Genomic DNA, 13,813 nt, shown 5'->3' on the forward strand with positions numbered 1-13,813 from the left:
ATTATTAAATAGTTTGCCTTGGAATACAGGTGGCCAAAAGCTGAATGGAATTTGTGATTTGTGTTTGACTTCAGAGTAATTATTTCTGGTTTCTGCAGTGATTTGTGTCATGCTTCCTTGCAGCAAAGAGGACATAGCAGATAATTCCCCAAGAGGAAATATGAGGCTTAGAAAATAGGAAGCAAAAAAAAAAAAAAAAGAAGAAGAAGAAAATGAAATGTGGGCAATTACAGATTAAAGGAACAAGAGAAATTCAGCACTTGTTCTCATGGACATATTATCATCCAACAGAAGTTTTAGTCATCCACCAAGAGCCATCGGCCCCATTTTGCAGCCCCTCCCTTCTGCCTTCCAGCAAAGACGACTTCACATGGGACATAGCTAAACACCCTGAGAAAAAAAGTGGCAATTGAGGAATTCTCTTTTGAGCTCAAATGTCCATCACTGAAACCATCTGTGATTTATGTTAACTAAAAAACCCCAAAACTTTCACAGTAAACTTTTTGAAGTGTGGCAGTATATATCACAGAATCATAGAATCACAAGGTTGGAAAGGACCTACAAGGGAATCTAGTTCAACCATCCTCCCTTTACCATACCTACAGAAAACCACTAACCCATATCTCCTAGCTCCCTACCCAGACGCTTCTTGAACACTGCCAGGGATGGTGACTCCACCACCTCCCTGGGCAGCCATTCCAGTGCCTGACCACTCTCTGAGAAAAAAAAATTCCTTCGTATGTCCAGTCTAAACCTCATCTGATACAACTTGTGGCCATTTCCTCGGGTCCTGTTTGTTGCCTGGCAGAAGAGGTCAAGTCCCTCCTCATCACAACCTCCCTTCAGGAAGTTGTAAAGTGCAATGAGGTCTCCCCTGAGCCTCCTCTTCTCCAGGCTAAACAATCCCAGCACCCTGAGCTGCTTCTCATAAGACTTGTGCTCCAAACCCTCACAAGTTTTGTTGCCCTTCTCTGGACACATTCCAGGGCCTCAATGTCTTTCTTGTAGTGAGGAGAGCAAAACTGAACACAGTACTCAAGATGCAGCCACACCAGAGCTGAGTACAGAGGGATGATCACCTCTCTGCTCCTGCTGGCCATACTATTTCTTATACAGGCCAGGATGCTGTTGGCCTTCTTGGCCACCTGGGCACATTGCTGGCTCATGTTCAGCTGAGCATCAAGCAACACCCCCAGGTCCCTTTCCTCTTCACAGTCATCCAGCCACTCAACCCCAAGCTGATAGTGCTGCATGGGGTTATTGTGGCCAAAATGCAGGACTTAGCATTTAGTCTTGTTGCACCTCATCCCATTCACCTCAGCCCAGCGATCCAGCCTATCCAGATTCCTCTGAAGGGCCTCCCTACCCTCAGCAGATCGACACCACCTCCAACTTGGTGTCATCTGCAAACTTACTGAGGGTACACTAAATCCCCTCATCTAGGTCATCAATAAAGATATTAAACAAGATGGGCCCCAGTACCTAACCCCCGGGGGACACCACTTGTAATGGGTCACTAGCTGAACTTAACTCCATTAACCGCTACCTGCTGGGCATGACCCTCTAGCCAGTTCCTTACCCAAAGAAGGGTATACCTGTCCAGGCCACTGGCAGCCAGTTCCCCTGGGAGAATACTGTGAGAGACAGTGCCAAAGGCTTTGCTGAAGTCTAGGTAGACTTCATCAACAGCCTTTCCCTCATGGACCAGTCTGGTCATCCAGTCATAGAAGGAAATGAGGTTGGTCAAGCACAACATGCCTTTCTCAAACCCATGCTTGCTTTGCTTGATCCTCTAGATGCCACACAGAAGCCGTATGATCTCACCCAAGATTATATGTTCCGTAACTTTCCCCGGTACCAGGTTCAGCTGACAGGCCTGTAGTTCCCTGGATCCTCCTTACGGCCCTTCTTGTAGATGGGAGTCACATCAGCAAGCCTCCAATGCTCTGAGACTTATCCAGATAACCAGGAATGCTGGTAGATGGCAGAGAGTAGCTCAGCAATCACCCCTGCCAGCTCCCCCAGTACCCAAGGGTGGAGCCCACCTGGTTCCATGGACTTGTGACAGTCCAGATGGAGGCGGGGCTCTAACTGTTCACCTGAATCACTGGGGGTGTATTTTGTGTTCCATCCCAGACTTCCAGATCAGGGTATAAAGTGCCTTGAGGATAACTGATCTGCCTATTAAAGGCAGATGTGAAGAAGGTGTTGAGGACCTCAGCCTTCTCCTTATCCTCAGTAGTCACATTCCCCACTGCATCAACTAAAGGATGGACATCTTCCCTGGTTCTCCTCTTACTATTACATAGTAATATCTGTACATCTTTTACATATCTGTAAAAGGATTTCTTATTCTCCTTTACTGCAGTGGCCAATCGAAGTTCAGGTTGGGCTTTTGACTTCCTAACTTCTTCCCTGCATACCTTAGCAACTTCCTTGTGATCTCCCCAAGTAGACTGTCCCTCCTTCCAGAGGACACAGACTTTTTCTTCCAGAGTCTCAACAACAGTTCCCTGTTCATCCACCCCTTTTCTTCCAGAGTCTCAACAACAGTTCCCTGTTCATCCACCCCTTTTCTTCCAGAGTCTCAACAACAGTTCCCTGTTCATCCACCCCCATCTTCTTCCCCTACAGCTCACCTTACAGCATTCAGGGACAGCCTGTTCTTGTGACTTTAAGATTTCCATCCTGAGGAGTATCCAGGCTTCCTGGACCCTTTTACCCCTAAGGAGTGACTCCCATGGGACCCGTGCTACAAGTGTCCTGGATAGGTTAAAGTCTGCCCTCTCGAAGTTCAGGATTGTAGTTTTGCTAGTCACCCTTCTGACATCTCCAAGAATAGGGAATTCTACTATTTCATGGTTGCTCTGCCCAAGACAATCCCCAACCTTCACATCTCCTACCAGTCCTTCACTGTTAGTGAAGAGCAGGTCTAGCAGGGCACCACCCTGGTAGGGGGCCTCATCCATCTCTTCATCCTGATTAGGTGGTCTACAACAGACCCCCAGCAAGATGTCACCCCTACAGGCCTTCCCCCTAATCCTTACCCACACACACTTGACTTCATCATTCCCAACCCCAAACTCATTCAACATCAAATGGTATAAAGGGCCACACCACCACCCTTCCTTCCTTGTCTGTCCTTACAATAGCTATCTATCTCAGTACTCCAGTCATGGGAGCGGTCCCAGCATGTTTCAGTTTGTCACAGAGATCTAGATCAACCTATGTCCATGACAGGGGTGCAGTAGGCCTGTGGGCCCCTGGCCCCCAAAAATGTGATGGGAAAAGGGATAAGGAGTAGGGAAATGGGAGCTGGGCTCAAGGAAATAAAACAGAGCAGTGGCAATTATCTAAGGAGGAAAACTTACTTTACTATGATATCAGAATGCAAGATAACACAGTATAATACAATCTAACTGAAATTGAGGCTAATAAATCAAGTAAAATAAAAGAGAGAGAGGTTTCCAAAGACCAAGAAGCCTACTTTGAAACTGAAGTGAACACAGCGTGGAAGCACTCCCACACCTGCTGCCAGGCAGTGAGAGAGAGAGAGAGTGTGTCACTTCCGTGACGTATTTCCCTCTCCAACCATGACGTGGTAGGAATGCCACGTTGCAACACCGGAGGGCCAGGTTCAAATCCCCCTGTGGCACAAGTGGTAGAAGTGCCGCTCTGCTACACAGGGGCTCGAATCCCGGGGGTTGGACTCGATTATCTCTAAGGTCCCTTCCAACCTGCACAAGACTGTGATACTGTGATACTGTGTGTGTCATTCTTCTTCTCTGTGCAGACTTCTCATGTCTGCAACATGAGCTATTTCCCCAGAGCAGAGGGAAAGTGGGAAAGCGGGAGAGAAGGGAGGGAAAAACAGAGTTTTCTGCTCTGGGCACAACTCAACGTGGCATGCAACAGAACCTTGGGGGGGGGGGGAGATCAGCACTTAAAATGATTTTTCAGCAAAACTGGAAAACCTGCATGGTTTTATTTCATTTTATTTTCGGGGAAACCCCGCTCAGGGCTTTTGAGAGTCTGGAGATGGGAGATCAAGAAGCAAAGTGGTGAGCATGCTTTTTGGGGGAGCCTAAAAGGCAGGAGGAGGCACATGGCCAGTGCCACAGGGCTGGAACTCATCGGACACACTCGCAAAGTAAATCAGCCCAGCTCTTGGCTGGGCTGTGGTAGCCAATTGCTGGGGATCCCCACATCCCCCAGCTTCTTGTTCCCTCCCCACGTGTTATCCTTCAGAGCTGTGTGTTCCTGGAAGCCGCAGGGCCCTGCTGTACCTCTCCCGCAGAAGACCAGGCTCCTGCTCCCTGGGATGGAGGAAGCAGCACTCATCCATACTGTGCTCCCCATCTCCTTCCAGCTTGCTGGGGGGGTCAGGCAGCCTTTGGAGAACCCCACATGCGGCGAGCTGCTGCTGGCTTTGCTTGCTTTCCGTTTCCTACAAATGGCATTCCTAGCACAGCAGCCTTAGCTGAGCCTAGCAAACGTGAAGGCCCCACTGCAGGAGGTCTTAACCACGACCGGGAAGATCTCGCCGGCTTAGCCGAGCCGTCCCGGCAGCGACATCTAGCGTCCGCCGCGGAGCACTGCAGTCGCTCGGGAGCCGGGCAGACCGTGCCGGTGCACGGTGTTTTGCTCACTTTACTGCCTTGCTTAATTAAATAAAGCTCTCCCTTTATGTATCACACTGGACTTTGTCTGGTTTTGTCATGAGAATCTATAACAGTAACCTCCTGGGCAGTGGTCCCTCTGAGCAGGGACAGCACAGAGCCTTCTCCACGTGCCTCCCTCATCTGGCTGTGGTCTCCTTGTTTCTCAGCACTGTCCTTTATGCCTACCTGAAGCCCCCCACAAGCAATAGCTTTCCTTTCTCACAACTAAATTCATTTTCATCCTTTTATATTTCACAACAGCTGTAGGAAACTGCAAAGCTCCTCAGAACAGCTCTGCCCTTTCTGAGTCAGGCATGCCTTACAGCACCTCAGCACCTCTAATGAGGGGTATGTAGATGAGAGCAATGTATGTAATGAGAGCAATGTAGGTTGGGCTGAACCAGGGCAGCCACAGCCACTACTGGAGAACTGAGACATGGTCCGATTGTTTGTCCTTAGTGGGCTGATTGGAACAATTTGGGTTTCCATCCGTGTCATCATAGGAATTCCATGTTGTAGATGTCAGGAATGTATTCACAACAATCACTGATGATGATGGCACAGGTACCCTCCTGGATAGCTGTCCATTTTTCCAGTGCTACATGATTCTCCAAGACAGCGTTTCTCATGAGTGGTGCTACCATTCAGTGGAGAGATGTGCAGCTTGTGGCGAGAGGACAGCCATAGCACAGAACCACCAAGCAGTCCATTTATATCGATGTCTGGTGAGAAAAGTATGGCAGTCAGTTGATGTCTGTGGCTATTTGGAATGTATTGCACTAGGTACGTAGGGTCATCCCCAAGTACACTGCCCGGCACTGCCATACCCCAAGCGGGACCTTGGTCCCGGCTCCAGCTCCTGCCCAGTGCAGCAGGTTTACTGGGCCAGACGGGCTGCAACCAGGGGAGCAGCGGTTCCCAGGCGTGTTGCAGCCCGGGTTGGGCTCCGAGGGGCACAGGAAGGTGTTGCAGCTGGGACAGCGAGGAAGGGAGTAGAAGTTAGCATTCTCTGCTGCCCGGTTGGCTCTCTGTTTCAGAGTGCAGCTGGGACTGCTTTACTTGCTCTGGGCCACGGGAGACATGAGATGACCTCACTCCGCAGCTCTACATACATGGACTGTATTGTAGCTTTAAATTCCCCGATGCCTCCTTTTGAGTGTCTTAATGTGAAGTCTCCAAGGGGGGAATTTTCACTCCCCTGCCCACCCCCCACCCCAGCAGCTCCCAGTTTCCCCTTGGGGACCCCGCGGGCAACATCTGCATTTGTAATCCACATTAGCCAGAGTGTTATCAGTGTTGCTGCTCATTGTCTTCCTGTGCAGGGCCTGCTGTGACACCCCCTGCAGAAGGGCTGGGGAGGGCTGGGCTGGCACATTGACTGCTGTGTTCCCTCACAGCTTCCCTGCCATTTCTCTTGTCCCTGCAGGCTCCAGTTCACCTTCTGCCTTCCAGCCATGATCATCCCAGCCTTCAGGAGAGCAGAAAAATCAAACAAAATGAGAGAGAGAAGAGTACCCAAAGTAGGAGTCAAACCATGATAGTGCGAGAGCAGCACGTGCTTTTCTCTGTGGGGAGCTGAGAAGGCCACAGGCAGAGAGCAGCTGGGGTCTAGTCCGGAGTCTCACCCCGCTTCCTTTTAACGCCAAGTCCTCTGGGGATGATCCCCCCCCTTCCTCCCTGACTATGGGAACCCAAAATGCCGAAAATGGTGGTAACACGGAATGAGAACATGAACTCTTTAACTTCCACTGGTCTGTATGATGTTCTATGTGGAATACAGACAACAGAAATCATAAACCCACAACACAGAGGCACTGACAGATGTGAGCCTGAAAGCACAGATGTCAGCCAGGAGCCCAGGAATGGTCCATAAGCTGCTGCAGGCTGTAGTCACTGCACAATCTGATGAACAGCTGTGTGCTTCCTGCTGGACTGTAAGTTTCTGAGAACATCTGACCCCAACAGCTCCAGAAATGTCTCAGAAGATGCAGGACAGACAGAGTCACTGCATGTTCTTTATTTTGTTAAGGTTCACGGAGAGGCTAGTTCATAATGTACAGTGTGGCTACGCTACAAAGGTGCAAGCTGAAAAGGAATTGATTTCAATCCTAACGTTTTAGTGAAAAACACTACAGTATTAAAAAAAAATGAATAAGATTTAATAAATTACACTTATAAAATTGCACAAAACATACAAAAAGGAGAGTTTGATTCAGTAAAAAGCTCAATGCAAGTCATGAATTCAAAGAGACGTGCAGTTCACTGCTTGTGAAACACATTTAATAATCACTTTCCTCACTGCATCCTTGACCTCCTTGTTCCTCATGCTGTAGATGAGGGGGTTCAATGCTGGAGGCACCACTGAGTACAGAACTGCCACCATCAGGTCCATAGATGGAGAGGAGATGGAGTGGGGCTTCAGGTAGGCATAAAGGACAGTGCTGACAAACAGGGTGACCACGGCCAGGTGAGGAAGGCATGTGGAGAAGGCTTTGTGCCGTCCCTGCTCAGAGGGCATCCTCAGCACAGCAAGGAAGATCTGCACGTAGGACACAACTATGAAAACAAAGCACCCAAAGCCTAAACTGACACTAAAAATGATAAACACAACTTCCCTGAGGTAGGAGCCAGAGCAGGAGAGTTTGAGGATCTTGGGGATTTCACAGAAAAACTGGTTGACAACATTGCCTTGGCAGAGAGGCAGTGAAAACGTACTGGCAGTGTGCAGCAGGGAATTGAGAACCCCAGTGCCCCAGGCAGCTGCTGCCATGGTGGCACAAGCTCTGCTGTCCAGGAGGGTCCCGTAGTGCAGGGGCTTGCAGATGGCAACGTAGCGGTCATAGGACATGATGGTGAGAAGGGAAAACTCTGCTGAGATGAAGAAGACAAAGAAAAAGAGCTGTGCAGCACATCCTGTGTAGGAGATGGCCCTGGTGTCCCAGAGGGCGTTGGCCATGGCTTTGGGGAGAGTGGTGGAGATGCAGCCCAGGTCGAGGAGGGCCAGGTTGAGGAGGAAGAAGTACATGGGGATGTGCAGGCGGCTGTCGCAGGCTACGGCTGTGCTGATGAGGCCGTTGCCCAGGAGGGCAGCCAGGTAGATGCCCAGCAAGAGCCAGAAGTGCAGGAGCTGCAGCTGCCGCGTGTCTGCCAACGGCAGCAGGAGGAACTCGCTGATGGAGCTGCCGTTGTGCATCTGCTGTTGTTGTGCTTGGAGTCTGCTCAGAGTGCAGAAGATAATGACAAATATAGACCATTCTCAGAGACACTCCTCCTGCTATAATATGAAATGTTTTAATTCTCCTACAACAGTGTACATTTAGCACCATTACTTGCATTTAATTTCATGTATTTCAACATTCCTTAAGCAGAAGCAGCATATGCAGCTCTAACCTTCCTCTTATTTTCTTATCACTTCTCCCTGGATATTTTCATCTGTTTCAAGTCTCATATCTTTACCCCAAGTGCTCTTAGAGCCCCCTACCCGAGCTTCTGTGGCATTCAGTTTCAGTTAGAAAATGCTGCCTGTTTGTAGGATAAGTGAATTATTCATGCCTACAGAAAATGAAGATAATTCCATCCTTCGAGAAAGGGGAGACTGAAAGCACATCATGTGTGACTGTTCACAAAACAAGCAATTGATTGACGAAAAATTCTCAGAACTCTTATTGCCCCTTTTAGATTTCTGACTCCAAACCTCTTTGCCTCAGAACAGGAAATGGAAACCCCCTGCCTTGGCTCTCCTCTTGCAAAGTGCCCTCAGAAACATTCAGTTGTGCAGTGGAGCTGTGATCCCCTGCCCCAGGCAGCAGCTGTGGCAGTTAAAGCCCTGCAAGGGGGGCTCCTTCCCCCCACCCATCTCCCTGCAGCACCCTGGGCACCTCCCCGGGCAGGCTGAGTGCTGAGCCTGGCAGGCGGCAGAGTCCCATACCCGGCACACAGCCCCTGGGGCACAGCAGGGACCCTGCTCTGCAGGACAGCCCTGGGCACCCGCCTGCAGCCCCGGCTGCACAGCCTGCAGCCGTGCTGGGACACGCAGCCCTCAGGGCTGTGCTCTGACACTGCAGTATGGAAGCCCTCAGCTGGAGCAGAAGGCTTTTTCCACAGTAAAGAAACATGCAGTGCCTACATCCAGATCTGCTATGGGATGTCCCTGATTTGGTGATCCCTCCAGGAAAAGCAGCTCACGGTATGCAGAGAGACTTACCATGTCATGCTCTGTGAGCAATGTTCCTGCATCGATCTCACAGCCCACTCACACCATACACATCCTGTAAGCTCTCTCCAATTTCTCTCCTCTCCTTCTGTTAACTTCAGGCTGTGCTGTGCACAAGAGCTGCTCCTGGGCACAGCTGTCTCTCTACATCTCTGCCCACTTTTATGAGCTCCCTGTGTCCCAGGTGCCAGGACAAGCAAGCAGCAAATGATGTCATTTTTATCCTTCCCACTCATCTCCCCTGACATGTCCCTGGGTCCTCATGGCCAACAACTTGTGAAAGACAACAGCATCATGACTGTGCTTTGAAATTCTCTCAATTAACCACCACATGTCCAGTGGTCAGTGACTGATTGGAGACATATAACGAGTACTATCAGAGTTAGTTTGATGAAGCACAAAGGGCACCCAGACGAGGACGGGGAGGTTTGGACTTTCCCTGTGCAGGGCAGTGATCCAGCTGAGGCAGTGCAGGAGTCTCATCCGTTGACAGAAATCCTGGAGCTGAAATGGGATTCAGCTCCGAGAAAAGCATTAACGTTTGCAACTGATCAACCAGAGTATGAGTGTTATTAAGATTCCAGCTAGAAAACGTTGTCAGCATTGTGTAGTATGAATAAACCATGGTTTTTGATCTAAATGTCAGAGTGAGTGTGGTGTGAGTGAGACACAGAACAGCTGCAGGGTGAGTGCTGAGTCCCGATCCATGTTTCCTTCCTCCTGTGAGGGAAATGGCCGGACACAGACAAAGTGAAAGACTGTGTTGTCTGTCCACTCATATGTACTTTCTGCTTGTATGTAAGAAGACGGGAGTTTGTATTCTGTAGATTAGTAAGATTGTCCTGAGGAGAGGTGTACATTCCACCACCAATGAGTGTCAACCCATTTATGTAATACTATGTACTGCTTGTGAGGAAGTGTGTGAGGGAGGTGGTTCAATCAGTGCTGGTTCTGTGGCACAGTGTTTATAACTGAAGAATACAGACTGTATTAAGGGAGTTTATGTGAACTGAAGAACTGTACTGTTTGACAAACTGTTTTGATGGTATACAAAATTGTAATTGTTAATTATATATGAAAGTGTACTTGAGGGAATGTGGAAGTGTATCTGAGCATACAAATAGAGGAAGCATTTACAGAGGAAAAAGGGTTAAAGTGAGTTTACCTGCACTGACATGAGAGCAACACCCTGCACCGCTGCCCTGTGAGCTGAGCAGAGAAGAGTGGAGACACAGTCCCCGTGTATCAGGTAGTGTTATTCTGCTTACCAAATGAATGAGTTCACTACAGAAGAGGCAAATCTTCCCCTCTGCTGCATTTGTGGCATACTCTGGAGTTCAAGGCATTGCAAAGCTATGGCACATCTACTTTCTTTCAATGATGACACCTTAGTGCGCTCTGGGCTCTCATTTCAATTGCATCTAAAGAAGTCTAGGGTCATACCAGCTGACAGGAAGCTGGCAAATGTTGACTCATTGTAAGGAAGAGCAAGAAAGATGACATGGGCAATTATGGACCTGTCAGTCCAGAGCCTGGTAAAATTATGGAGAAAATGATGGTGGGAGTTATGGAAAAACAGCTGAAGGACAATTCTGTCATTGGTCGCAGCCAACACAAGTTTGTGAGGCAAAGGTCCTGTTTAATTTAAGCTCATTCTGTGACACAGTTATCCGTTTAGTTGACCAAGGGAAGCCAGTTGATGTAATCCTTGAGGATTTCAGTGGAGATTTTGACACTGTTTCTCACAACCTTCTGGACAGAATGTTCTGCATATGGCTAGACAGAAACACAATGTGGTGGGTGAGCAGTTGGCCAGTAGGTCAGTCCCAAAGGATTATAGTCAGTGGGTTCCACTGGGCTGATAGATGGTCACTGTCGGGGTCCCCAGGGTTCCATTTGGGGGCAACTTTCCTTTCATGTTTATGCAGATGACTTGAATGCAGGACTAGAAGACGTTCTGAGCAAGTCTGCTGGTGAGACCAGATGAGGAGGTGCTGTTGCCTCCACTGAGGGTGGAGAGGACTTGCAGAGAGATGTGGACAAGTCAGAGAAGTGGGTACCAATTGGTACTAAGCACCAAGTGCATAAAGTATAACAAGAACAAGTGCCTGATTGTGCACCTGGGTAGGGGCAATGCTGGACATACACACTGACTGGATATGGGACACTGGAGAGGAGTCTGACTGGAAAGGATTGGGGTGCTGGTCAGCATCACACTGAATGTGAGTCAGCAGTGTGCCAAGGCAGCCAGGAAAGCCAACAGTCCCCTGGAGTGCATGAAGCAACTTATTGCCAGCTGGGTGAGGGAAAGGATCATCCCTCTGCTCTGCATTGCTACTGCCTCACTAGCAGCACTAGGTGCACTTCTGGGCACCGCAGAACATAAAGGACTTCAAACTCTGGGAGAATGTGCAAAGGAGGGCACTGGAACTGAGAGATCTGAAGTTCAGAGTTTCACAGGGATTGACTGCTTGTTCAGACTGGGCCCTTCTCACATCCCACATCCTGCAATGAGACACAGGGCACATGTGGGATAGGAACTTAACAGCATCCTTGCACCACATGCAGAGCCTAGGATCTTCCGTTCCTATGTCTTTCACATAACATCATATAGACTTCCAACTCACTGCCACAGGAAGTGCCCTGAGCCAACATGACAGACAGGATCTCCCTACTTCTGGTCTTGCAATCAGGGCTTGACCTGTCTGCTTCGTAAGGCAAAGGAGAGGTTTCTTAGCATGCCAGTGCCTTTGCCTGCCTGTAGTCATGGCTTCCAGTTATCTTCTCTAACAAGTCCCTTGGGAAGCTTGCTTGTTCATGTTCCTCAGTGGGCCCATTAGTACTCCAAGAAACTTCACTGTTACTTCTGACTTTGTCTTGTTGAGCACTTTGTGCAAACTTCTCTCTGCACTGGAGGCTGATGAACTCAGCATCAAATGCACCCTCGGACCATTATAACCTAATGAATCTCCTGTGCCTTATGCCATCTTGTTATCTTCTTCAGGTTATCAGAACTTGTTCAGCAAAAAGGAGGGATATCTGGAGAGAGCTTAAAGAATCCATTATAAATTTATTGTCTCTTTATTTATAGCTGGGTTTAAAGCAGCACTGTGCAACTGATACCAATCCAGGATGTCCCAATGAGTTCTGTACTGTTACTGTGTTGACAAAGGTCCTTCTCAACCTCCCCACCCAATTTCTGCTCACAATGGACCTATGGGACTTACATCACTTTTCTTCACATCACTCTTCTCCTCTGCATTCATCCGCTCAGTGTTAAAACTGCTTTGCACCAACTCCCACTGGCTTTCCTCAGAGAACCAGTTGCACGTGAAAAGGAAAGATTTCTCTTTTTTATCTGGCCAGCAAATGGAAAGAAAGGTGATGCAATTGAATGAACAGTAAAACACAGTGATCAACTGCATGCCATGTTCAAGCGGCATCTATTGAAGTTTGTCATTCATATGGAATACTTTTAAAAGAAATGATTTATACTGAGGTAGGATAGGATAGATTGAATCACAGTGAAGTAGTTGAAAACAGAGGCCATCAGACTCTGCGAGATGGAGCAAATTCCAGTAATCTTCCTGCGATAGATCAGCCAGGTAGTTGAGAGGTATCAACTTAAAACTGAACAGGACTTGTGAGTATTTCACACATTGAGACGGGTTAACACATTCTCACTGATTCTCAGAATTTGGGGAGATGGAACAAATTCCAGTAATCCCCCTAAAAGTCAGAAATCAGACAGATAATTGGGAGGTATCTGACTGAACAAAGAGCAAGGGATGGAGAAATATGGAGGGCAGTGGGAGTAGTGTGTGCCCAAATGGTCTGCTGAAAACATGCCCTTAACCATGGCCATTTATTTAGGAGAGCTGAAAACACTTGGAGGATGAGACACATCAAATAGGCAGCAGGGAAGAGTGGTGCTGGGCACTGGGCTATAGTCACAGGGCATTGGCACTGGCACCGCTGTCTGTGTCTCTGAACCTGAAGGCATTTGTGTCCAGCGAACACAGTTCTGGAAAACATTGTAGTTTCAGTAAAAGAAAAAAAAGAAAGAAAGAAAAAAAAAGACATCAAATCACCTCAAAGATTCATACATACAAATTAAAATGGAACAAGACTCATGAGAATTTCTCATGTTGAGAAGGGTTAACACATTTTCATTGATTTCCATCTTTGTCTTCAATTATTTGTTTCAGTTTTATTGACATTTATGATCAACTATTAAGCTTACAGCCTCAAAATAAATAAAAAGAGATACATTTGCATCTTGCACATGGCCTGATGCCCCTTTGACCTTCACAGTTCCCACAAGTCCTTCCATGCCAGAGAGTATGAGATCCAGCAGAGCATCTCTCCTCTTTGGTTCCTCCATGGCTTGGTCAAGAAGCTGCCATCTGTGCTCTCCAGGGATCTGCTGGATGCCACATGCCCTGCTGTGCTGTCCCTGCCGCAGATAATGGAGTGACAAAGGCCACCAAATGGGACAAGGGACAGACAACATCAGATTCCCATCTGTCTGCAGAGGGCACCTTCCATTGACTGTCCCTGATCAGGAAGACAGGAAAAGACACTGATGGTCTCCTCTGTTGGCCATTTCCATTAGCTCTGACCTGGCTGCTCTTCCATCCCCAGGCAGAGCTCAGTGCACTCTCACAGAGGGCATTCACCCTTCTTTATCTCCTCGCCCATCCATCCTAAAGACTCGGTATCCCCCTTGTGCTACAGTTCAGTTGTGGAAGCCATTAAACTGTGTCCCCATGGTCCAAACAGGAGCTCAAACCAGCAGCTCCACCAAGATTTCTAGCTTCTTGTGTGTTGGTGTTTGCATTAGTGCAAAATCACAGAAGTAAACATCCTAATTGAAAAGCATCACTGGACATAGCCTGACTGGATAGCTCATCTATGGTATCAGTGTGCAGAAGGTGGC

The 13,813-nt window shown here is 48.3% G+C and overlaps 1 protein-coding gene and 1 pseudogene across 1 annotated transcript; one reads left to right on the top strand and one right to left on the bottom strand.

Moving 5' to 3' along the window:
• LOC146756166 (obscurin-like) overlaps nucleotides 1–13,813 on the top strand; it is a 265,736-nt pseudogene that overhangs the window by 129,026 nt on the left and 122,897 nt on the right.
• Nucleotides 6,904–7,854, bottom strand: LOC146756177 (olfactory receptor 14C36-like). Its single transcript, XM_085524769.1, has one exon. The coding sequence runs from the start codon at nucleotides 7,852–7,854 to the stop codon at nucleotides 6,904–6,906; it is 951 nt and encodes a 316-aa protein (XP_085380895.1).

Source organism: Coturnix japonica, chromosome 28, assembly GCF_054131305.1.
Source record: "Coturnix japonica strain WE chromosome 28, WE-NBRP24, whole genome shotgun sequence".
In the NCBI taxonomy this organism is placed as follows: Eukaryota; Metazoa; Chordata; class Aves; order Galliformes; family Phasianidae; genus Coturnix; species Coturnix japonica.